This window comes from Protopterus annectens, chromosome 5.part0 (genome assembly GCF_019279795.1).
Source record: "Protopterus annectens isolate FY-2018-M chromosome 5.part0, PAN1.0, whole genome shotgun sequence".
Classification (NCBI taxonomy): Eukaryota; Metazoa; Chordata; order Ceratodontiformes; family Protopteridae; genus Protopterus; species Protopterus annectens.
This window is the reverse complement of record NC_056735.1, coordinates 1,851,775,160-1,851,801,495: the sequence shown is the minus strand read 5'-3', so window position 1 is coordinate 1,851,801,495 and position 26,336 is coordinate 1,851,775,160. Positions and strand designations below refer to the sequence as shown.

General features: G+C 37.9%; 1 protein-coding gene across 1 annotated transcript in view; it reads left to right on the top strand.

Moving 5' to 3' along the window:
* Positions 1–26,336, top strand: part of SERPINE3 (serpin family E member 3) — a 144,731-nt gene that overhangs the window by 107,855 nt on the left and 10,540 nt on the right. The window contains exon 7 of the mRNA XM_044072044.1: positions 21,213–21,296. Coding sequence (XP_043927979.1) covers positions 21,213–21,296 — 84 coding nt within the window. The remainder of the gene's footprint in view (positions 1–21,212; positions 21,297–26,336) is intronic.

The following is a 26,336-nucleotide window of genomic DNA, read 5'->3' as shown; positions in this document are numbered from 1 at the left end:
CCAGCAAAACATTGTATTGGTGACAACATCGAAGTAAAGGGCGAATGTCAGATTAATCGACTACACACAATGTCGAATCTGTTGAACAAATTCAGCAGATTCAACATTGTTGTCGAACAGAGCACGTGACTACCATATAGAAGCACACTTAATGTGAAATTCCTATAGTTAACATCAGGGTTTTGCAGGGGGTCAAGTCCCCCTGCACCCCCCACCCCCTGCTAACTATATGTATTCCAACTGTGAGATTGCACTACAGCGAGGAAAGGGATGAATATCCCACACCGCACTGTACCATGATCTCTGTGCAGTTTTTCGAGTTCATATCAGTGAATACACAGTAGCATTCACTGATACAACTTTTGAACATGGTATGCTTGGAAACATGGTAATTCGGACATCTGTAATTCATTTTTCTGTGTGCGGAGCATCCACGTTCGATATTATGATAGTAAACATATATATATATATATATATATATATATATATATATATATATATATATATATATATATATATACATATACATATAAAACACTGGGGGTGCAGAGAAGGTTTGCCACCATGCAAGAAACCAGTTTAAAGGAGAAGAGCGATGTTCAATATTTAGCCTTTGCCTGTATTTTCTGTCTTTTTTTAAGTATGACGACACTCAGCTTTGTGAGAGTTGACATTTCAGTTGGGAGCCCTGTCGCAGACTGCAAGGAATTCACATATATCCCTACCTGGTTGAATGGTCATTTCAACATCTTTAAGCCAAGACACTGGTGCATACCTTCAGTTCACTATGCACCTAATTAGCAACCAGGGCTTCAGGCTAAATCAGAGAAGGTCATTGTTGATCCCTGCTCACAGGATAGTCTTCCTTGCCACATCCCTGATAACAGCCTTTCTGTCCCCATTAAAAATGCTCTGTCAGCATAATTTTCAAACTTGTTCCCAGCAAAACATTTCCACACCAAGGGAATTTCTGAGGATTCTAGGTTTTATGCCTTTGTCCATCCCCGTCATTCATTTTGCCAAATTTCACATGAGGAAGATTCAGTGGTTCTTGAAATCCATTTGGGCCCAACATATGTATCCTCTGACCTTTCTAGTTTCAGTTCTCAGCTTTGAAAAGAAAGAAGTCAATTGGTGACCCAAACAAGTCCTTGTAAATCTAGGACTTCCCCTTACCCCTTTCCCCCTCAGTCAGTTACCACAGATTCCTCAGACTTTGCATGGGGAGCAGTGTTTCAATCAGTCAAAGTCCAGGGGATTTGGGAGTCTCCTTTCAGACATAAACATAAATCTTAAGGAAATGATGGTTCTAGTAACAGATTTCAAAGCTCTAAATCAAATGTGGACACCTGGAACACTGTTAGTGATTACAGACAATATAAACAAACATAGCATAAAATATCCTACCCCCTTTGCAGACCAGCTATTGGGATTTGGTAATTCAGCACAATTTAACTCTACAGGCAAAATAAGCAGCAGCAGTAGACTGTCTGAGCAGATCCAGGACAGACTGTCATGAGTGGACATTACACCCACAGACTTTCCAGAGGATGGTTCACCTGTAGATAACTCTCCAAGTAGATCTGTTTGAATTCTGTCTCTATAGACAACTGAGCAATTCTATTCCAGGACACCTTCCACACCACAGAGGCCTGGAAAAACAGAAAGGGGTTTCATTCCCCTGAATGGTAATGTTCAAATGTTTCTCCTTTTCCTCTGATATCCAAACTCCTTATAAACATTAAGAAAGACTTATCAAATATGCTGCTGGTGACTCCCTTTTGGCTCAGACAGCAATGATTCTCCCTTTCCATGCAATTCGCCAGGGGCATTTACCAAAAAGCGGGAACAACTAAAACCTCTGCAGGTACGGCAACTGCAAGGACTCAAATAGAACCAATGTCAAAGGAAAAAAATAAGACCAGCAGCTGTAGCATCAAGATAGCATTTAATCTGTTGGTAGTACAAACTACATATCAAACAGATAAAGTGAATGCACACACAAACCGGTTTCAGCAAATAGTTACAGTGCCTTCCTCAGTGTAAAGATAATGAGATGTAATACACTCCTTATATAGTATTAATTCAATCAATCAGTCAGGACTATTAGTTATAAATGCTCGTTAAGTCCAGGAGGGAATAATCCCCCCAGTTTAATAATCCATTTCTTCTCTTTTTTGTTCAAAATGTCATGCCAGCCCATTTTGTTGGGTCTAGGAGCTGTAATTTTGTCAATAATTATAAAATTAAAAGAAGCGCTTGGATGTGAAAGAGTATGTTTGTACAATGCATTGATCATTTTGCCATTTCTGATTTCACTGAGATGTTCCCCCACCCTGAATTTTACAGGATGTGAGGTTTGTCCCACATAAAATGCCGAACAATGGCATGTGGCAAATATATGACCCAGTCAGATTGGCAATTGGCATAAAATGCTAAATCAAAAACCTGGCTGGTGTTCTGACTGGAGAATGATTTGGATTTGACAAACTTGGGACAATAGGAACACTTTCCGCAGGGGAAACAGCACACTAATCTGTCCCCTAGGAGAGTTGTTTGTGACAATGGCATATCAGGCAGATAATGCTTATAGTGATTAAAGAATTAACCTAAATTTTTGCCTTTCTTAAAAGTAAAGGAACATCTGGTTGGTAAAATAGCAGAAAGCATTTGGTCAGCCAACAACATATTCCAGTGGCGATTAACACTTTGAATCAAAGAATCAGTATTTTTGCCATATGTAGTAATGAAACGAATGGCAGAACCATCATTGTTATGTTTATCTTTATATTGGAGAAGTTCATTCCTGGCCAAACAATCAACCGTATTGGACACCTGGTATACATAACCAGCCCCATAGCCCCTGTCTTTGAATCTCATAATCAGATCATGTTTGTAAGTATTGTAAGTTTCTACTTCAGAGCAGATACGTTTACCATGCATAAACTGAGATTTTGGGATATTTTGACAAACATGAGGGGGATGAAAGCTGGTGGCATGGAGGAGGGAATTGTATTGGGGAAATGTATGGTGAACCTGAGTGGAAAGAGTATTGTTAATATTTCTACTTATATTAACATCCAAAAAACTGATGTTATTAAGGTCATAATTAACCATAAATTCAATACCCCATCTATTTTTGTTGAGGTATACGGATGTCCTAAGATTTATGGTTCTTTGCAAAAATAAGTTAAAAAAGCCAATGCACGAATGTCATTGGAACTTGTTAACCAAAGGGCAAATACATCCAATTGTGAAGGAATAAACCTGCAAATAATCCAACAAGCAGGAGCTGGTCATGAGAAGCGAGCATGTATAAAAAGTCCAACAGTAGAATACAAACAAGATATCCCTGGTGCTATAGGCCAACAGCAGAGAAAACGCAAATCTAGAAACAACCTCTGCAGGTACAGCAGCTGCAAGGACTCAAACAGAACCAATGTCAAAGGAAAAAATAAGACCAGCAGCTGTAGCATCAAGATAGCATTTGCTTTGCACATTGGATATTAAAGCATTATATACCAATATACCACACTGGGCTGGTATAGATGCGCTTGAATATTGGCTATACAAATCCAAACTTTACCAACTTGGTTTCAACACTTTTCTTATCATCCTTTGTGAACATGTTCTTACCAAAAACATCTTTTTCTATCAAGGTGAATGCTTCCTTCAGAGCAAGAGTACAGCCATGGGTCACTTCTTTTGCACCAATTTATGCTGATTTATTTATGGCTTATGTGGAAGAGCAGATTATTTATGATCCGTTACATAACCTTTACCTTGATGAAATAGACATTTGGAGGAGGTATTTGGAAGATTGCTGGTTGATGTGGATGTCGGATGTTGAATATCTATATGAGTTTGTAGATTATCTCAACAAAAATAGATAGGGTATTGAATTTACGGTTAAAATGACCTTAATAACATAATTTGTTGGGATGTTAATATAAGTAGAAATATTGACAATACTCTTTCCACTCAAGTTCACCATAAATTTCGCCAATACAATTCCCTCCTCCACGCCACCAGAAGCACAAAAGGAGCAACGGAGTCATGTAAATTAGAAAACCGTGCTTATGATCTGCACAGTGCAGTGCTTATGTGTGAAAAGTGTCACTTAAACCAGCATTAATTTACCTTTCTAATAAAAAGGTAAGATCAAGTTGCAGTAACACAAATAAGAGTTAACCAACAGCACAGCACTAAAATAATATGAGTGAACAAGAAGCATGTGCAATGGTCATAGACTGCTAAAATATGTTGCTAAACTTGAGAGCACTCACTAGAGACCATGCATGAACTCTACAGCTGCCTCGGAGAGGGCCCCTTCGTTCTTCACCTTCTACCTATATAGTTTATATCAATATCAATATCTTATAACCAGTATGAGTAGAAGTTAAATGGTTGAATGTTTTGATCTGTAAACATCAAGTGAAACAAAGTTTTGTTGCTTAAGTATGTTAAGTCCTTTGCTGAAACTTAATTTTACTCCCTGCCCACTTTCTGTAGTGCAGGAACCCAATGACATTTCCGGCAAAGATACATCACAGCTCAGGGAGGAGCGCAACTTTTATACTGCCTTTTGACAAAATTAAGATGGAAGGAATTGAATAACTTTATTAAAGTCTATTTTATTTTAATTGAATGGTCATCTCAGCAAATCACATGTTTTAGGCATGTCTGTCATTTCTATTTTCTATGCATTTACTTGTATGTTTTACGTACAAGAAACTGTGCTAATATATCGTTCTCATCATCAGTAATGAACCATAAGCTTAAAGAAATATGCTGTTTGACCAAAATAAAATAATTTAACAAAATTCACTTAACATTAAACCTGTTCTGCTACTACTTAAGGCTTTTAGCGTGTTAATGCAGGATGTTCATGGCCATGCGATGATTCCATTCTCCAATGAGAAGGTGAGGCACTTTAGTTTGAACACAAGTGCAAAGCTGGTGAGCAGTTGAGAATTGTGTTATTTGTGAAGTAATGGTTGTTTTGACAGGTTAATTGTGCCATATAGGCAATAAACATTCAATGTCCCATAAACAGATATATTATTCTGGTAAATATAATTGTGACACCCATGCCCTGGCCCAGCAATCAAGGAGTCTCAGTCCTCACCACTAACACCAGAGAGGGCATTTCATATATGAGGAAAGGGTAACAAATACACACAGTAAAGTGCAATTTCCCATAAGAGCACACAGAAATCACAGTCAGTCCAGGGCTGGTTGCTCCCTTGCTCTCCAGGTCCCCATTAAGACTCCCCACTGGCACAGCTATAGGGTCCATATTTCGGCCTAGTGGGCAAGCTAAAACCTCTAGCACTCACTCTCTGTCCAACCAGTGCTTCATGTCCCTGCCCAAGTAGCTGGCACTCATACACACACACAGACATGCACACACACACACACACACACACACACACACACACACACACACACACACACACACACACACACACACACATACACACACACACACACACACACACACACACACACACACACACACACACACACACACACACACACACACACACACACACACACACACACACACACACTTTGAGAAGAGTTTATACAACCACAGAGACACACCTGGGGAAGGCTGGCACAGTTTCTCCAGCTGTCCCCCTTTCCCCCAGACTATATGGCAGTTCCACTTGACACCACCCACTAATAATTATCAGCTACTCAAAGGCTCTTAAAAGGGTGTCCAATTATTACTGTGCAATATTATTATCCAATTGGTAGTTGTGACTAAACAGTCAAGGCTTTTTAGAGTGACTTGGTACAGTAAACACTATAAATATACAACGTACTCTAGACCTTAAATTATCTCTATGCAAAACAGCCACAGTTAAAAGGGTTTAAAAATATTTAATCCACATTATATATGTTTAACATTAAACCTGTTCTGCTACTACTTAAGGCTTTTAGCGTGTTAATGCAGGATGTTCATGGCCATGCGATGATTCCATTCTCCAATGAGAAGGTGAGGCACTTTAGTTTAAACACAAGTGCAAAGCTAGTGAGCAGTTGAGAATTGTGTTATTTGAAAAACACTTAGTCTAATCGTTCTAGTTCCTAGCTATTTCTAAAAGAAAACACAAGTCTAAGATAACATATAGTATGGCTATAACATATATGTATAGCTGATAATATTTAATCTAACATCCCTCACTCCTCAGAAAATATTGCTACCTCATTCAACACACACTTCACCCAAACCATACTATCACTAGCTAAACAACACAACCCCCCTCCCCTCCAACCCACACCTTCAACTAGTAATCTCCCCACTGCCTTCTCTTTTTCTCCTGTACCTACCTCCAACATAAAAAAAACTCTTAACTAAACTTAAACCCACCAAATTAGCAGCAGACAGCCTCCCAAGTGAATACCTACAAATCGCATCTGATGCTCTGGCCTACCCAGTATCCATCTTGATTAACCGATCTCTGTCAGAAAGTTACGTTCCCAAACTGTGGAAAGTATCACATATAATTCCCCTCCACAAAAGCAGACCCTCCACAGAACTAACCAATTACCACCCCATAGCTATTCTCTCTCCACTCTCCAAAATACTAGAGAGATGCATACACTCTCAGGTCTCAGACTACCTCCTTACTAACAACCTCCTTTGCAGTACTCAGCACGGTTTCCGACCAAACCATAGCACCACCACTGCCTTACTCTCCTTTACTAACACTATCCTTCAGCATAAAAACAATGGCTATCTCTCCTCTGCTACTTTCCTAGACCTATCTAAAGCATTTGACATGGTCCCACACAAACAACTTATCTCTGTCCTCAATAACCTATCCTTCTCACAATCGGTCACCAACTGGTTTCAGAGTTACCTGTCTGACCGCCAACAATCCGTTGTATGGCAGAATGACATATCTCCCCAACTACCTGTCTCCATAGGGGTTCCCCAAGGATCCATCCTTGGACCCCTACTCTTCTCTGTTTACACCAATAATCTAGCCTCTGCCACCAAACATGGCACACTCATACAATACGCAGATGACTCGACCATCATCTGCTCAGCCCAGTCCCTACCAAAACTGCAAAGAGTCACACAGGAAGCCTTTTCCTCTGTTGAAACATGGTTATCCGATGCCCGATTAATACTCAACCCAAACAAAACTAAACTACTCATCTTCCAACCCACTAAACATACTCAAAAGAACTCTCACTTTAACATCACGGCAAAAGAAAACACCACTATATACCCAACTGAACACACCAAATTGCTAGGAGTGGAAATAGACAATAAACTAAAATTTGACATTCACATATCCATGACTATAAAAAAAGTCCACAAAAAACTAGGAGCGTTATACAGAAATAAGCAATTTCTCACCAAAGCAGCAAAGATTTCAATAGCAAATTCCCACCTTATCTCCACCCTACTTTATGCCTCTCCAATATATACCAACCTAAGGCAATGTGATCTAAACAAGCTAGAGACCTGCTACAACAAAATCGCCAAATTCACCACAGGGGCATCCTACCGTAGTCACCACTGTCTCTCACTTGCTGAACTGGACTGGCTTGAACTCCCTCACCTCCTTCAGTGGTATCAACTCTCACTCGCCCACAAACCAGTAAACCATCCACTAAATGTCCCATCCCTCCAGAATCTACTCCAACCCTATTGCACCACCAGACCACTAAGATCCAGCAGCAAAAATCACTTGCAGATCACTAAAGCCAATAACTCTGCTGGTGAAGCACTATTCTCTTGCACCATAGCCAAATTATGGAACTCACTCCCACCCACAATTACCTCCATACCATCAGGCACCCACTTCAAAACTTTACTAAAAGCACAACTAAAAACATGCTGGCTATGCCCTTGCAACTCCCACTCTAATATCATCCACCCCATCAAACCACTACCTTTCTTTCCACTCCACTAACTACCTTGATTATAGCAAGCTCAGATGCTCATAAGCCAGTGCTTATTATACAGCACAAACTTCTTCTTCTTCTTGTAATATTTGTTAATGTCTGGTATGCACTTCACAGCTATGTCTGAAACCTCAAAGGCAGCACACATCAGTGTGCAGAACTGATGGTCAATGGTGCCACCTTCACTGAGTAGAATGACATAGTGAATCAGCTCAAACTTCATCCCCCACTCCCCCTTGAAATACCTACTAGCATAACCCTGCCTCCAACTGTTAACAGGAAACAGGTCATTGCAACACTCAATAATGCCAAAAACATAGCCTCAATGTGCCCCAACAATATCCCAGAATGCCTCCTAAATAGCTTGAATCATGACCTATCATGACTCCTTGAGTCACCTTTCAACTATAGCATCAAAACAAGCTTTGTACCATGAGAATGGAGAAGTACGAAGATTATCCCACTTCACAATGGTGGACCATTTACTGATCCCAGAAACTGCAGACCTATTAGTCTGACTAGTCTAGTAAGTAAAGCCATGGAACAAATTATCATGGAAATGAACAACAAAGACCACAGACAACCTTCAAACACTGAACCCAACACACTTTGGCTTTGTGAAGCAAAGGTCATGCTTACTAAACTGGTGGATTTCTTTGAGAAAGTTACCAAGGTAATGAATGAAAGGAAAATGTGCATACCACCTACCTCAGCCTGACTAAGGCATTTGATACAATACTCCACTCAGCTGTAGTTGACAAACTCACCAAACTGGGCATGAACCCCTACATAACACACTGGATTTCCAGCTAGTTCACAGACAAGACCCAGGAAGTCAAGACTGGTGAGACCAACTCCACTAAGAGAATTGTCACTGGTGGAGTACATCAAGGTGCTGTGCTGGGACCACTGCTGTTTGGCATTTACTTTTCAGAGGTAAAGACTAATGACAAGGGCCTTTGGCAGACCAAGTTTGCAGATTGCTGCAAACTGGGAGATATCATAGATTTTCCCCATGACACAAACATCTTACAAGAGAGTCTAACACAGACCAATGACTGGTGCCAAAGTCATGGATTAAAACTCAATGCCAAGAAATGCATTATAGTACCTTTTAGAAAACTGCCAGCCAGGCTAATTACTCCATTGATAAGATACCCTAAGAGATGACCAAATAGTCAAGGGTCTGGGAGCATATATCAACAGTAATCTGGCCTGTGACCAAAACATGTCCACGGTAGTAAGAAAATCACTCTGTAGCACCCAACTTATAAGTAAGGGCCTAGCATCTAGGTCCAAGGAAGTCATAGTGCCACTTTACTCAGCTCTCATCAGAACCATCATTGAGAATAATCTCCCCTTCAGCATGTACCTGACCAGATATATGCAATCACTGAAACACCATCAAAGGTTCCTTACCAGGAGAATCCAGGGTATAAACATATTGTCCTATATGGATCACCTTAAAGCCCTGTCTCTATAATCTGTCTCCTATAGATTACTGAGAAGTGATCTATGCCTGGCACACAAAACATCCTTGGAACCAGCTCTGATGGACTTCTTGCATATCCACAAAATGAACAGCATCAGAACCACTAGATCCAAGGATTTAAATTTTGCTTGTCGCATAAGTAAGACATGCTGGTGAGACAGATAGGTGTTTCAGAGGATCCCCATGCTCTGGAACAGATTCCCATCCATTTGTAGCAGAGTCTATCCCTAGCCCTATTTAATTGTAATCTTGACCAATGGATGGGAAATCAGAAGTTCACCCTAGGTTTGGCTCCCATGTCTCCTATGTCTCTGGCAGAGTAATGCCCAAAGTGCATAACCCCCCACATAACTTCTAGAAACTTCCTAACATATCCCCTCCAAATAAACACCCATGATATATAGGGACACAGTTGGGTTGCATTGCATGGCTAGGCGTATAAAGGCCCTGGTGGTCATTAGCCTGGTATTTACCTGTGAACCTGGGAACCTATAAAATGAAATTGTGTTATTTGTTTTAGGGAAGAAAGTGTTTTGTTTACTTGCAGTAGAATGAAGTCATCTGCATACATCACTAACTTGAATTTGGTTAATTCAAGTGTAATATAATTTAGAAATATGGAAGGGGACATAAGACAGAGCTTTGAGGAAATCCAGAATTCAGAGTTTCCACTTTGCAATGGCTATTGTTAATGTAGATTTGAAAAGTTCTATTCTGTAAGTAGTTTTTGTACTGAAGGATGGTGTTTTCACCAAAGTTAAGTTTTTTATGTAACTTGTCAAACGTATTTAATTTTGTACTTAAGCCATGACAAAAATCCCCACTAAGAATTTCAAGGTTTCTTCTATTACAGCTGTGACCACTTCTGTATCCTTTTGGAAAGGAGTGGATTCTAGACCTATTCTAGAAGCATGTATGTGGTCCTCAGGTCACATTTTTACTATAAACTAGAAGCTTAACTCAGTTTTCAGAGCTAGAGCTGCTTTAGACTCTACCCCTTCTCCATCAACACTTTTTTTTGGCAATTGTCTCATATAGTAATGGCTACTGCAACAGTGATCTAATGAAGAACTTAGCAGAGTTTTGTAAGTTAACTTACCATAATAGTAGCTGATTGAAAGTATTACTGTTTCAGTACTAGCACCCCTCCCCCCCAAACTTTTCTGCATCTTCCTGATTAGGATGGAGTAAGATGCAAAAAAAACAAAAACAACATTATTTTCTAAACTTGAGATGTGACATGTAAAGGTATTGTTAAACTTTGTATTTAATAGTGAAGATAAAAGTTGTTTTTGATATATATATTTTTTTCTGGTCAAGTTACAAAGAACAAGAGCTGTTTGCATTTTTTATCAAAATGCAAAAAAAAAATTTGCAATAGTTGCTGAGCCACTCAGGCTTCATGTCATGGAGTACAAGAAGCAGTAATATTTCACAGGATGCATAATATACTTCTTTATCCTCTGGCAGTTCTGAGTATTACAGAATGAATGCATTGAAACAGTTCCTGGTGCCATGACATTAATTTTCTTTAGGCACAATGGAACATATTTGTACTTTCTGTAAAGTATAGTCAAAAGTAACAGAAATTAAGATACATAGGCAGAAGGTGCATTCAAAGTATCTAAATCAACAATTTTACTATAAGATCTAGAATACTAGTGATCACATGACACATATCCCTTTAAGAACTTTGCTGTAAGATTTAGAATACTAGTGATCACATGACACATATCCCTTTAAGAACTTTGCTGTAAGATATGGAATACTGGTGATCAGGTCACACATATCCCTTTAAGAACTTTGCTGTAAGATATGAAATACTAGTGATCACATGACACATATCCCTTTAAGAACTTTGCTGTAAGATATGGAATACGGGTGATCACATGACACATACCCCTTTAAGAACTTTGCTGTAAGATATGGAATACTAGTGATCACATGACACATATCCCTTTAAGAACTTTGCTGTAAGATATGGAATGCTAGTGCTCATATGACACATATCCCTTTAAGAACTTTGCTGTAAGATATGGAATACTGGTGATCACATGACATACATACATCTCTTAAAGATGACGCCCTCCTAAAGTAATTCTTTCTATGTTTGACACACACATTCCATAAGTATGACATCTAATTGAGACAACTAGAGTTATAGTGAATATTACTGGCAGCTCAAATCTGATGACACAGTTTCATTAGACCATCATGAACATAAGATAATTCACACAACAATTTGGTAGAAACCATTTAAACTACTGTAGCAATAGTGCTTTATAATTTCTATGACACATATAACAAAAGTCTAATGATACTACCCTCTTAGTTTATGAAATAGAATGATTACATTACATATTGGCTAATGCAGAAAGAGGCAAGCTTGACTATCTCGTTGGCCCTTCTGTGTAGCCAGTACCATGCAGCTGCCACTCCAATACCTTTTTTCTTAACTCATCACCAATCCTAAACACTTTTGAACTCACTTGAGGGCTTACAGGTTATTTTTCCAAATATTACCATGTTCCATTTATGAGAAAAGTAATTTCTAATGTTATGATGTCTTGTAAGAAGTTTATGACTTCGTTCTATAAGTTGTGCCCTTCTCCTTCTTATATCTCTTCTTTAATTCCATCACATTGTCTTCTAAACGCCTTATGCATCCATATCATGTCCCCTCTTTTTTCCTCATCTTTCTTTGTGAAAAGTTTTAATTCCTCCAGTAACTTATCAGATCCCATATTTTCCAGCCCTCTTATTACCCACGTTACTTTTTCTGTTGACCCTCTTAGGTAGTTTGAGTTTCTTGTCACTGTAAGGGCACAATAATTGTATATAGTGCTTTAGCTGTTGCAATAAATAAATAAGATGATATTAGAACTTATAAGTCAGCTTCCTATACCCACTTCAAAATATATATTCCAGAATTTATATAGATTTTGGTTACAATTTTGCACCTGGCAGTTCATTTCTGCAGGCACTATGATCTAAAGTCTTTATCTTGTTCTGAACCCTTCAAGATAATTCAACCAAGATGGTATTTCATCTTAGAGTGCTGGACTTCAAATGAAGAACCTTGCATGTAACTGCATTACATCTCAATTGCCATTTTAGCCATCCATGATGACATAGAGGGATAAATCCCTGTGGTCCACATGACACAAGATCAATTAACAGCTGATGATGCTAGTAGGGGGAGGATGCAGATCCCTATCCTGGGAAGTGACGGACAGTCCAAACTACCCAATGCCACAATCCTTCAGAGAAGGAGTGGTGCTGCAGGGGGCAGTTCTGGAGTGGGTGTTCTGCTACCATGTTTTTTTCAGAGAGAGAACTCTCAGTATAAGTGCAGAGGAGTTTGCTTTTGCAACAGTGAGGGCATTGTGGTCCCCACAGTGATGCAACTCATCCATTCCCTCTGGTTAGGAGAGAACTTATGCCTAATGAATAGATCCTTATTGCTAGGATCCTAGCAAGACAGTAATTTATCACTGAGTCTACCTGTATGATAGCCTCCACAGTGAGCTTTTGTTCTCACTGGGAAATACCCTAAACAGGGGGGATATAAATGGGCATGGCTGATAGGGAAGGTTTGATGGTCAGCAGGTGCAGAGGGGGAAAAGCACATAAAAACTCATTTGCCATTTCTTCTGCCATTTTGAAAGTCTCATTGCCTGGTTATAGGATTATCACTATCTACCGCTGCTCCACTTATCTTGGTATCAGCCACAAAAATTATATCCTCATTGTCCCTTTTTATGTCTGATGTAAAGGTACCAAACAGTACTGGGTCCAGAAGCAACAAGCAGGTCCCCAATTACTACTTCCCTCTCCTTCTCAGTCTCTTTCTGTCTTGACAGAGCTTCCTAAAAAATATTCTTAAATTTCTGGTATGTGGTATAGACATGAGATAATTATTTTACTAAAGTCTAGGTATATAACAATCAGTGGGGATTCCCTTATTAGTCTCCAGCATAACCCAGTTTTAGAACTGGATCAAGTGAGCCTGATACTATCTGTTGGTCACAAACCTGTGTTAGTTCCAAATATTTAGGTCATCTCTAGGAAACCATCTAACCTTTCCTTCAGTATCTTCTTCATAGCTTTCCCTGTTCCTAAGGTAAGACTCATGCGTCAGTAGTTCCCTAGGTCCATTCTGCCCTACGTAGAGTAGTATCACTGCTGTTTACTTCTAATTTTCTATAGCTTGCTGCTCTCAAGTGTTTGGTTGAAGAGTTTTGCCTTGGCATCCAAAATACACCTGAGAAATTTCTCAAGATCCTGTAAGGTATAACATCAGGGCCTTGTGCCTTTGTCCTCTCAAACTTATGTAAGCTCCTCTTCTATAGTTTCATACATATGAAATGATCTGTTAGCTCTTTTCCCCTTTCCTGTAACATACATGCGATACATTTAGCCTCATTCTGAGTCCCATATCTGCATCATCTAGTCTTATTTTCTTGTGCAGTATTGCATAGTGTAAAAGTAAGGTTGATGAAGCTGGAAGCACTAAAACTCATGCCTCATCATTTATATAAATATTCAGATACCAAATTTTACATGTTGTAGGTTACGAATCTCTGAAAGTTTATAATACCTTTTGGTTTTCAGAGAAGGTTGAGGCAGAGAGAGGCAAAGGGAGAGAGAGAGAGAGAATGTACTGCAGTATTGAGACCAACATTTCAAAGTTTCTGAGAACAGAGAGATTATAATATCTGCTTCTTTATTCTTCAAAAGGTCACAGTTCCACTGGAAACAGAGATGCTTAGCTTACAGAATTAAGAAATCAAGCCAAAGTCTGAGAGTTTGGTGAGTTACGATTCTCTGTTAGAAGAATTAAGTTTGAGATCAGAAATTATGAGATAACAGATTGTTCAATGAAGCAGATTTTATGTTAAATAAAGTAACTGGTGTATGCAGAGTGAGTGTAATTAACTTATCACAGTTAAAAGAACTCACAGAAGAGTTAAACTTGTATGAAGTTTTGATAGATATAGATGAAAATAAGGAAGCAGACTAAATGAGTCGAGAGTAATGGAAAGCCCAAGAAGCATGAAAATGTGTATTGGAAAGTTTTGCTTAAACTGTGGACGTATGATAATTAAGAATTGTCTTTCCATTATTAAAGTGTGTAGATGCTGTAGACAGAAAAATCATTTTGCTAAAGTATCTAAAATAAATTAAAGTTTTTTAAACAAAGAGAATGCATTTGGAGGAAAAAAGTCATAAAAGTGGCCATAACAGGTGTTGAGAATGACAGATAGAATGGGTCTATGTCATTTCATTGAATCTTCATTTAAGTGAAACTCATATTGCTGAACCCATTTTACTGTAAACTCGTTTAATTGAAAACTCATTACATTGAAACTTAATTTCCTAGAAGACCAGCTCCACCAAAAAAAAAAATCTTAAAAATATGTTTTTGCAAGGGGGATGGCAAGCCCTCCTGCACCTCCCACAATTCCTTACTTATACATAGTAAGTCCATGACTGGATCTCACAACCACCAAGAAAAGGGAAAAAAAAATCACATGCAGTAAATCTGTGGTGGAGAGTAAACACAGACATCTACAGATCTGGGGTACAGTATGATGCTGTCCATCACAATCCACACATATTCTGCTACAATCACTTTCATAATAATTCTTAGAACAAGAAATGATACCACTGCATACTTTCTATACTTTTCTACACTTTTCTATGAAATGGGTTCGGCCATTTTCATTTCAATGAAATGAAAATTCAGTAAAATGATGGGGTCCCCAAATAGAATATACAACAACAGGATTAGTTGGACAAATAGCTCAGAATTAATAATCAAAGTGTGTTATTTTGACTACACACTGATATAGAGTATAATGTAATATCTTCAATAATGTTGAGAGCACTGAAGTTGAAACAGAGTAAACTGAATAAACTGAAAGCATTTATATGTTAATTGATTACTTATACAGATCATTATGTAAAACCACTGGGTTGTAAAGTGTTTACTGCTGAAAATAGGACTATAAAAAAAGATTCTGTTCCAGATAGTTGAACTAGCTGAAGTTCCTTCCATTTTTTGGCCGTCTGACTTGGAAAAGCGTTGAAATGTGAATGCAGTTCACAGAGTATCTTCACATTATGAATCAGGTCTTAATATGCAGAGTAATGATTTGCTTCATGAGTGTGAGGGTTTATCTACTGATACAGGTAACTCTGCCAGGAGTTTATAACATTCAGATACATTTTGCAGTGTTACCAGTACCACTTGCTGAATGGAGCTTCCAGAAATTATAAAAATAATTTGTGCAGAGTAGATCTCATGGGCATACTTAATAATTAGACTGAGCCTACCAATTGGGTAAACATCATTGTTAACATTTGTGAATCCAAGCAAAACTTGCATTTTCATAGATGTGCAATACCTTAATAATGTCATAAGGAGAGAACATGCTCCATTTTCACAACAAAAAGTGATATCAGCCATGGCAAGAGCAGAGATTATTTTATGTGCTTAAAGTAAATCAAGGATTTTGGAAAATTAAGCTTCAGAAAGAAGATTCAGTTTTAGGTTTTGTTCTTTCAATTCACCTATGGGAAGCTAAAGATGCCTCTGACTTCCATCTGGAATTTTATCAAAATCTAAAGTGTTTTGTGGAACTGGTTTAATATGTTGTTAATATTATAGATGACATACTAGTATGAGGTCATACCAAAGAGGGTATGATAAAAGATTGGTTTACTGAACAGGTTCAGATAATACAACTTCAGAGTGAAAAAAGTAAGTACAAAATCAGGTTAACAGCTGAAATATAGATGTGTGTCAATTGGTTAAAGGACCAAATTGTCAAAACTCATATGGTCAACAGTTTGGTTCATTGAACTATTCAGACTGAGATTGCAGTACATTGAGGATCACGGAATTTGTCCTTTTCCCCACTGTAGTGCAATCTCAGAGTTGGTATAAATAATTATCAGCTGGTGCAAGGAGATTTGCCCCCTGCAAAAGCATTGTTTGTCTTGTTGACAGGTGTACAGATGTATGTCAATTTTTTGATTAACTGCATTATCAACCATATGGTCCCATCCATGTGGATTTCAACAATTATGTTGTTCAATAAACTGACATAGATCCCAGAAACACATGGATTATGTTTTAAATTCAGAAGGCTTAAAAGCAGATGAAATGAAGGTCACAAGAGTAGTGCAAATGCCTCCCCAGAGTATAAATGGCACCCATGAGTCTTATTGGTAGGAAGCTCTGTCTTCAGCTTTTATTCTGAATATGCCAGAAATAAATATGTCACAAAGAAAATTACCTAAACAAGATGCAGAACAGTACTATAATAGACAGCAAGAAATGAGCTTTGAGCTGATTAAACATTGACAACTTTCATGTCACTCTGAAATACTTTGATGTAAATAGACAGCCGCATCACAAGTAAATGCAAGGCTAGCCATAGTATGTGGTTGTGAAAATTATGATTCTACCCATGGGCAAAGTCTGCTAGTAAAAAACATCCATAAGCCATTACAGAGTATGTTTAAGAAGCCTCTGAATAAGACAGCATGAGGACTGCAAAGAAAGATAAGATTACAAAAGTATGACTTAACTGTGAAATATAAGTCTGGAAATAGATGCATATAGCAGATATGCTGAGTATACCTCTCAACTGTCCAGATTTTCACAGAATGTCCAGATTTTTGCCTCATATTTTTGGTCTATTCCTCATAAAATTTGTGCTTTTTTGGCAAATCACTTGGATAATCTGAGGAAAGAAGTCTCTAAATAATGACATACATTTGAGTTTTAGACTTCACATCCTTCACAAAATATATGTTCAAGCAAATCCTTTTACTCTAGCAAATTTGTAAGTTCATAAGAGCAATATTTAAAGTCAGTCCATATGTTTGGATCTTTGCCTCCCCATTTTGTCAGGCTTTGTCCACTATGGTGTAATGAGGAAATATGGGATTATATCCAGGTATATGCTGACTTTCTGAAATCACATTTTTTAAACCTCTGAATTGTAAGACTTCACAAAGAGACAAAAAAGAGACATGGAATGTTTATACATGCATATATATATATTATATATATATACATATATATATATATATATATATATATATATATATATATATATATATATATATATGGGTCTATGTTGCTTGATCAAAATCTCACAATATCGAACAAGCAACACCGAAACTCATTAAAGCGAAAGTGCACTTCATCAAAAGTGCATTTTTGAAAAAGCCGGTTCTCCGAACCGTAAAAATATAAAAGAAAACTGCTTTAAATAATATTTTTCAGTGGAGGGCTGCACCCCCCCCCCCCACTTAAATATACTAACTCCGAGATTGCGCTACAGTGGGGAAAAGGATATATTTCCTTATCCCCACTGTAATGCACTTCAGAGAACTAGCTTTTGCGAAAGTGCACTTTCAATGTAGTGCAATTTCGCTTAAATGGGATCAATCTTGTGATTGTCGATAAACTGAGTTTTCAACAATCAGAAGTAGACATATGTATATATATATATATATATATATATATATATACATATATATATATATATATATATATACATACATACACACACACACACACACACACACACACACACACACACATATATATATATATATATATATATATATATATATATATATATATATATATTTCTTCTTATTTTGCTAGGGATAACCTGGGAGCACATGTGCAGTGGATATAAAAAGTGTGCACACCCCTATTAAAATGCCATGTTTTTGTGATATTAAAAAAAATGAGACAACAATAAATCATTTCAAAACTTTTCCCACCTTTAATGAAAAACAAACAAATATATTTGGGGATAAAATATAAAAAATAAAAAATGAACAATAAGCTGGTTGCATAATTGTGCACACCCTTAAACTAATACTTTATTGAAGCACCTTTTGATTTAATTACAGCATTCAGTCTTCTTGGGTACACTCCTGCCATCAATTAAAGAAACTCTGATTAACAACAAATAAAGTTCAGCTGTCCTAGTAGGATTTTGATGACATTTACTCAATTGCCTGCTACAGCAAAATCCATGCTTCACAGAGAGCTTACAAAGCATCAAAGGGATCTCATTATTGAAAGATATCAGTCAGGAGAAGGGTACAAAAAATTTTGCACAGCAGTGGATATACCATGGAACACAGTGAAGGCAGTCATCAAAAAGTGGAGAAAATATGGAACAGTGACGTTGCAAAGAACTGGATGTCCCTCCAAAATTGATGAAAAGACAAGATGAAAACTGGTCAGGGAGGCTGCCAAGAGACCTACAGCAAAACTGAAGGAGCTGTAGGAATTTCTGGCAAGTACTGGTTGTGTACTACGTGACAACAATCTCCCGTATTCCCCATATGTCTGGGCTATGGGGTAAGGTTGCAAGACGGAAGCCTTTTCTTACACAGAAAAACATCCAGCCCTAGCTAAAATTTGCAAAACAATACATCGTCTTCCAAAAGCATGTGGGAAAATGTGTTATGGTCTGATGAGACCAAGGGTGAACTTTTTGGCCACAATTCCAAAAGGTACATTTGGTGCAAAAACAACACCTTCCATCACCAAAAGAACACCATTCCCATGGTGAAGCATGGTGTTTGCAGTATCATGGTTTGGGGTTGCTTTTCTTCATCTGGAACTGGGGCTTTAAGGTGGAGGTAATTATGAAAAGTTCCAAATAACAGTCACTTTTGGCCCAAAACATTCAGGTGTCTGCTAGAAAGCTGAAGATGAAGAGGAATTTCACCTTTCAACATGACAATTACCCCAAGCATACATTCAAATCAACAAAAGAATGGCTTCACTAGAAGAAAATTAAAGTTTTGGAATGGCCCATCCAGAGCCCAGATCTAAATCCATTAGAAAATCTGTGGGCTGACCTGAAGAGGGCTGTGCACAAGAGATGATTGGATGGGAGAAAGGAAATTCACCCAGGGGATCACATCAGTCGCCCTGCTAGACATGGGTCCAGGGAAGTAAATAGTGTGGGAAGAAATAGCCAGGGAATTATTATGGCTAGGCTTGTATAGGCCCTAGGGCCGATAGCCTAGTACCAACCTATGAACCTAAGATGCCCTCACAATCTGACAGATTTGGAGCGCTTTTGCAAGGAAGAGTGAACAAATATTGCCAAGTCAGGATGTGCCATGCTGATAGACTCCTACCGAAGAAGACTGAATGCTGTAATTAAATCAAAAGGTGCTTCAACAAAGTATTAGTTTAGGGGTGTGCACATTTATGCAACCAGTTTATAGTACGTTTTTTTATTTTTTTATATTTTTTTCCCCTAACAGATTTGTTTTTCAATTGAATTGTACAGGTTATAGGTCACATTAAAGGTGGGAAAAGTTTTGAAATGATTTATTGTAGTCTCATTTTTTTATATCACAAAAACCTGGCATTTTAACAGGGGTGTGTACACTTTTTATATCCATTGTACTTGCTCAGTATCAGATAGGATCTACAGAGAATATAGAGTTCAAAGTGCATTCCAGTTTGGGAGGCTAACACCTTGTCCTCTGTGCAGTATTGCTTCTTATCACACTATACTGATTACCTGTGATGGCAGAAGTGAGATATATTACTACACCAATAAAGCAGAGGACTGGGCATTCTAATTTATTCCAGTTTCTCCCACGGAAGACTGCCCAGCCATCTTAATTGGTTATATCCGCAATGAGGGTGGGAATCTGGGGTGCTGCAGATTGCAAAAGGTTCAACAATTGGGATTAAGAGCTTTATATGATGAAAAATCCACTGCCAATCTTAAGCTGACCGGTGATCCATTGTGGCAACCCCTAACTTGGAAAAGCCAAAAAGCTTTATATGACATGCTTCATAGGAAAATAAGAAGAAAGAGTTTTATGAATTCATATCCTCTTTGTTATGATGGGATGCTATTCAAGTATCAGAATAGCATTTTCATTGATTGCAGAAGTAAATGACATATGAACCTTCCCTTTCTCCCATAAGGTGAGAAATACATTAACAAAGGGGATCAGATGGATCTGGGAATTAGTTATGAGAGTAAAAGCTTGCTTACCTCTACATTTTTGACAGAAGAGAATAAGAAAGAAAGAAGCCCAATCACAAGGCAGCTGATTATGATATGACTACCATTATTACTGTTACTTTTAATTGTCATAAACAGTAACCCCCCCACCTTGGCTCAGGACATAACTCTCAAGTAGGTAGTAATGAAGATACACCATGGCCTCAGCATCTTTCTCAGTAATCAGTACTTCACATTTTCCCTCTGAGAGCTGGATACATTCAAGAAGTACATTTTGTCAGATTATGTTTGGCCAGAACTGTTTATCCAGAGCAGCATTTCAGTGAGGAAAATGTTATTTAGAAAATTAACTTTTTATTTATTTATTTTGTAATATAGTTTATAATCTAAAGTCATTTGTATAACCTATCACCTGGAAGTAAAACAGTCTGTAATGAGCAACGCTAAAGTACCAGAAGTATAAGGGACTGAGAGGATGTGGATAGCACATCTGTATTCCATCCCTCTGCAAAAAAATTGAAATTAAAATTTTCCAGTACTGTTTCTTTTTCTGGTTTACTGTTTTTAGACAACCATTCTTAGCTAGATATGACTTGCTAAACTACGCTTGTAGAATCTTAGTTGTAGTAGATAATTTTCCTTTGCTATGTATACAGGTAACACAGTATATCACTCCATTGCTGTTTTCCTATAAGAACATATTTTGTGTTTTCATCGCTGCTTCTTTTTACTCATCTTTTTGACTTTTACAGTTATGATGCTTCTGAAAAGATCAAGAACTCCTGTATTTAAAGCAGACAGACCCTTTTTCTTTTTTCTTCGTCAGACTACCACAGGTAACAACAATTATTTATTTCTTAAGTTTGTTCTGTTTAATGATTCTCAATGAGCCTTTATAAAATTTAGCATAATGGCTTATACTCTAAAAATAGACACATCTTTTAGTGACTCATGCATAGGGCTATCAGCATCAGAAATTCAGGAAATGTTTGAGGCTGACTTGCCTTCAACATCTTTTGTGTCTGAGATGATCTCAGAGAATGAAGGAACCAGCATAGGCAGAAGCAAAGAAAACCATCCTAGATCCCTAGGGGATGGGATGAGCATTTAAGCAAACATGCTAAACACGATGAACTATAGATTATATGGGTCTGGATAAATACTGATCACCCAAAATGCAGGTGAAAGAGAGACATATATGTGTAGCTCAACACTGGGCATGTGCTAGCCAATGTTTTATTTGACATGTCAAGCCTCAGAGTGATTTTCAAGCACTGCCACAACACTGAGAGTTAGGCCGGTCCCATTGAGCAACAGGATGGAGCTATGAATATGATGCATCTGACCAGGTTCAATTAGTTGCCTGTGCCTTGGCATAAGAGGAACCAGCCATTATCTGCCAACCTCTTAGCATAAGAAATTTGGATAAAACCAAAAAGAGTCAAAGGCCCAAAAATAGGGACAAATTTTAAATATTGCTTTTATACACATAGAAAGTTGAAAGAATAAAGGATGTTGTGTTAGCATGCATTTTTCTGAAGGATATGAAGTCTTAAACTCAAGTGTCTGTAATTATTTAGTGACTTCAGTCATCATTATTACTCAGAAAACCACAAATGTTTTGAGGAACAGACCAAAACTATGAGCAAAAATCCAGACATTCTGTGAAAATATGGACAATTGAGAGGTATGCCAGCCAATGAGGGAGAAGAATAATAATGTGACACCTGCTCATGTCTCTTTTGGAAAAGTTCAGTGGAATGTTGTGGAGCATGTATTCGACTAATGCACCCCCAATGGAGACCCGATATCTAGGAAGAGCCACCTGCCCACTGGGAGCATGGCATTTTCTGAGGGCTATATCACTAATGGAAAAGTGTGACTGCCTAGCCTACCCCACACCCACTGACCACTCACTCCTAGAACAATGATGCAGCATATGAAGGATATTGTTAGATAACACAGAAAAAAATCTACTGATGTCTGTCTATATGTTGACTATGCTGTGACTGGTTCTGGAACAGTTGGAGTAGGATTAGGGAGCTCACAGCAAAACACTGGGAGAGGAGGGCAGATAGGCTGTAAGTGTAAAGTGAGTATATCTAAGGAGAGTGAGATCCAGGTAGCAAAGTTATATAAAAAGTATACCTAATACTCCAAGCAGTAGCAGCAGCAGGGCTGTATGTAGTTAACAGTAGATATTACATAAATAAAAAACATAAACACAATCATATGAAGCAGACTCTGTAAGCTACTTGTTATATGTCTGGCTATAAAGTAAATATGACAAGCTGTAACATGGAAATGAAAGAGCCTAGCATCTCTGCAATGACTTTCTGTGTTTTTGCTACAATTGAAAATGTGTATTTCAAGTAAGTAAACTCTGTTGTAAACTGTCAACAGCAACACTAAAAAAATCAAAGGGCTTTATTTACACTTTATTTAGACATGACAAAATATAGTAATGAAAATGAATATATAAGGAGGTCAGTCATAGTGAAAAGATGGATTCATCTGTCACAAAAGTTGTAAGTTAAGATAAACTTCTAAAAGCAATACAGTTACAGAAACAGATTGTCTTCTGTTATAAGGTATGTGATGGTTCAATGGAAGTAAGTGGTCCTAGCATCACACTAAGAAAATTCAACGCAGGAGGCCTGACACAAAGAGTTCTTTGGTACACCCATTTTGCTTTATATTTATTTATTTATGTATGTAATGCAGTAGTGCATGCTGACTATCAGACCTGCAAGAAAATCATTTTTACTTCTAATCTGGCAAGGTAAATATACTATATCCAAACAAACCACAAAGATAATGGAAACATACAGAAATACATTTTAAAATAAACTGAAGTAACTACAGTAATGTTGTAGATTTAAATCACCATTGTAAAAGCAGTTCAAAATAATTACATAAAAATATGCAGTGAGGTACACAGAAGTATAGTACATGCTACTCATACTTTTCATTAAGTAGCAGTAAATATATTCAGTCTAAGGTGGATGAGTTCACAGTTTTGAAAGCCACAGACAAGGCAGTTCTTGCAACTCACAGCAGGTACTTACAACAAGCATTTGTTTTTAATTTCTGTACCACAACTACCACTGAGGATCTGGCTATTCACCCTGATGCCTGTCCTTGTTCTACCCTGGATCCCCCACTTACTTCTTACCAGGCACCCCCAGGTGTGACATCCCAACTCCTTGAGGAGTTGACATCTGTGGTAGCTCATCTAAAGCCCTAAGGAGCTAGGGATCTGATGGGGTGTTGCAGACACAGAGTCATGAATCATTGTACAGATGGTGGCCACTCAGTGTTCCTAACAGTGAGAGCAGCTGGTACAAAAATGTCATCTTCGCCCCCTTCAGTCAGAGACAATGACCTATGAAGCCTCTGGTCTTCACTGGAGGATGAACAGCCATTAAGTTTCCCAAGCCCTCCTCCTAGGATAAGACAGCTTGGCCTTCATCCACTTTTGTCATATCCTGTGGCTTGTACCATAGGCATTTTGAATGTTCCTGAACTTGAGTCACTGACTTCACAGATGGATGTCCTGCCTCTGGGCCCTCAGGCTACCTTCTTAAAACAAACATTAGTGGTTAAAATTATTGAGGGGAAATAAATGCAGCATTTTAACTTGCATAAAAAATAAATAACTTTATCAAGTTATCTTGACCACAGGGAAACAATATACAATATTATTTTCTCAGTTAAATAATGCATTTATTTTGCAAGTACTGCTGACTGGGTGAAGAAACATATACGATTTTGCTGATGATTAAAATGCATTGCTTTCACAACTACTGTTGATTGTAGGGAAGCAACATACATAATTGTGCTACTGAGTAAATAATGACATTGATTCTCTGAGCACTGTTTATCATGAGAAAAGAAACACACAGTGTTTTGCCGTGGATGAAAAACAGTTTGCTGTCACAAGTACTGATGATCATGGAGAACCAATATACAGCACTTTAATATCAATTAAAATGCACTGCTTTCACAAATTATGCAAGAAAACATCATTCAGCATTTCTGATATTAGGGAAGCATCATACAGCATTTTATATTGATTAAAAAGTTACATTGCTTTCACAGTCACTGTTAATGGCAGGAAAGTAAAATGCTGAATTCTGATAATGGTTGGAAAGTAACATTGCAGCATTGTAATCTTGACTAAATTATTCATTTATTTAACATATAATGTTTCTTTAGGGAGGTGACATAGAACATTTTGCTGCTGATTAAAAATTACATTGCTTTCACACATGCTGTTGTTGGTAGAGAAGCAATACATAGCATTTGCAGTCAATTAAAAAACAATATTACTTTAACAAGTGACACTGATCATCAGGAAGCAACATACAAATTTTTATGTTAAGAAAATGACATTGCTTTCACAATCTCTGATCATAATGACACAGGAGCATACTTCATTTTATTGCTGAGTTAAAACATGCTGCTTGTCATGGGTGCATAACATACAGAGTCCACACAGCTGGACAGGCCAATGCTCAGATCAGTAATCTTATGTTGACGCTCTATAAATAAAAAAATGTATCTGACAGCAGAGTTGCAGCAAGCAATTTTTTTAAATAATAAAAAGTTCTACTACATTATAAGAGAAGTAAAGCATTATAAGTACCACTGAAATGTAAATTAAACCCAGAATCACAGCTGCAGCAAACAGATGCCAGATACAGTGGATATAAAAAGTATACACACCCCTGTTAAAATGTCAGGTTTTTGTGATATAAAAAAATGACACCACACTAAATCATTTCAAAACTTTTCCCACCTTTAATGTAACCTATAACCTGTACAATTCAATTGAAAAACAAACAAATCTGTTAGAGAAAAAATATAAAAATAAAAAACGTACAATAAGCTGGTTGCATAAGTGTGCACACCCTTAAACTAATACTTTGTTGAAACACCTTTTGATTTAATTACAGCATTCAGTCGTCTTGGGTAGGAGTCTATCAGCATGGCACATTTTGACTTGGCAATATTTGCCCACTCATCCTTGCAAAAGCACTCCAAATCTGTCAGATTGCAAGGGCATCTCTTGTGCACAGCCCTCTTCAGGTCAGCCACAGATTTTCTATTGGATGTAGGTCTGGGCTCTGGCTGGGCCATTCCAAAACTTTAATTTTCTTCTGGTGAAGCCATTCTTTTGTTGATTTGGATGCATTCTTGGGGTCATTGTCATGTTGAAAGGTGAAATTCCTCTTCATCTTCAGCTTTCTAGCAGACGCTTGAAGGTTTTGGGCCAAAAGTGACTGGTATTTGGAACTGATCATAATTCCCTCCACCTTGACAAAAGCCGCAGTTCCAGCTGAAGAAAAGCAACCACAAAGCATGATACTGCCACCACCATGTTTCACCATGGGGATGGCATTCTTTTGGTAATGCGAAGTGTTGTTTTTGTGCCAAACATACCTTTTGGAATTGTGGCCAGAAATTTCAACCTTGGTCTCATCAGACCATAACACATTTTCCCACATGCTTTTGGGAGACGATGTATTGTTTTGCAAATTTTAGCCGGGCCTAGATGTTTTTCTGTGTAAGAAAAGGCTTCCGTCTTGCAACCCTACCCTATAGTCCGGACATATGGAGAATATGGGATATTGTTGTCACATGTAGTGCACAACCAGTACTTGCCAGAAATTCCTGCAGCTCCTTCAGTGTTGCTCTAGGTCTCTTGGCAGCCTTCCTGACCAGTTTTCATCTTGTCTTTTCATCAATTTTGGAGGGATGTCCAGTTCTTTGCAACGTCACTGTTGTCCCATATTTTCTCCACTTTTTGATGACTGTCTTCACTGTGTTCCATGGTATATCCAATGCTGTGGAAATATTTTTGTACCCCTCTC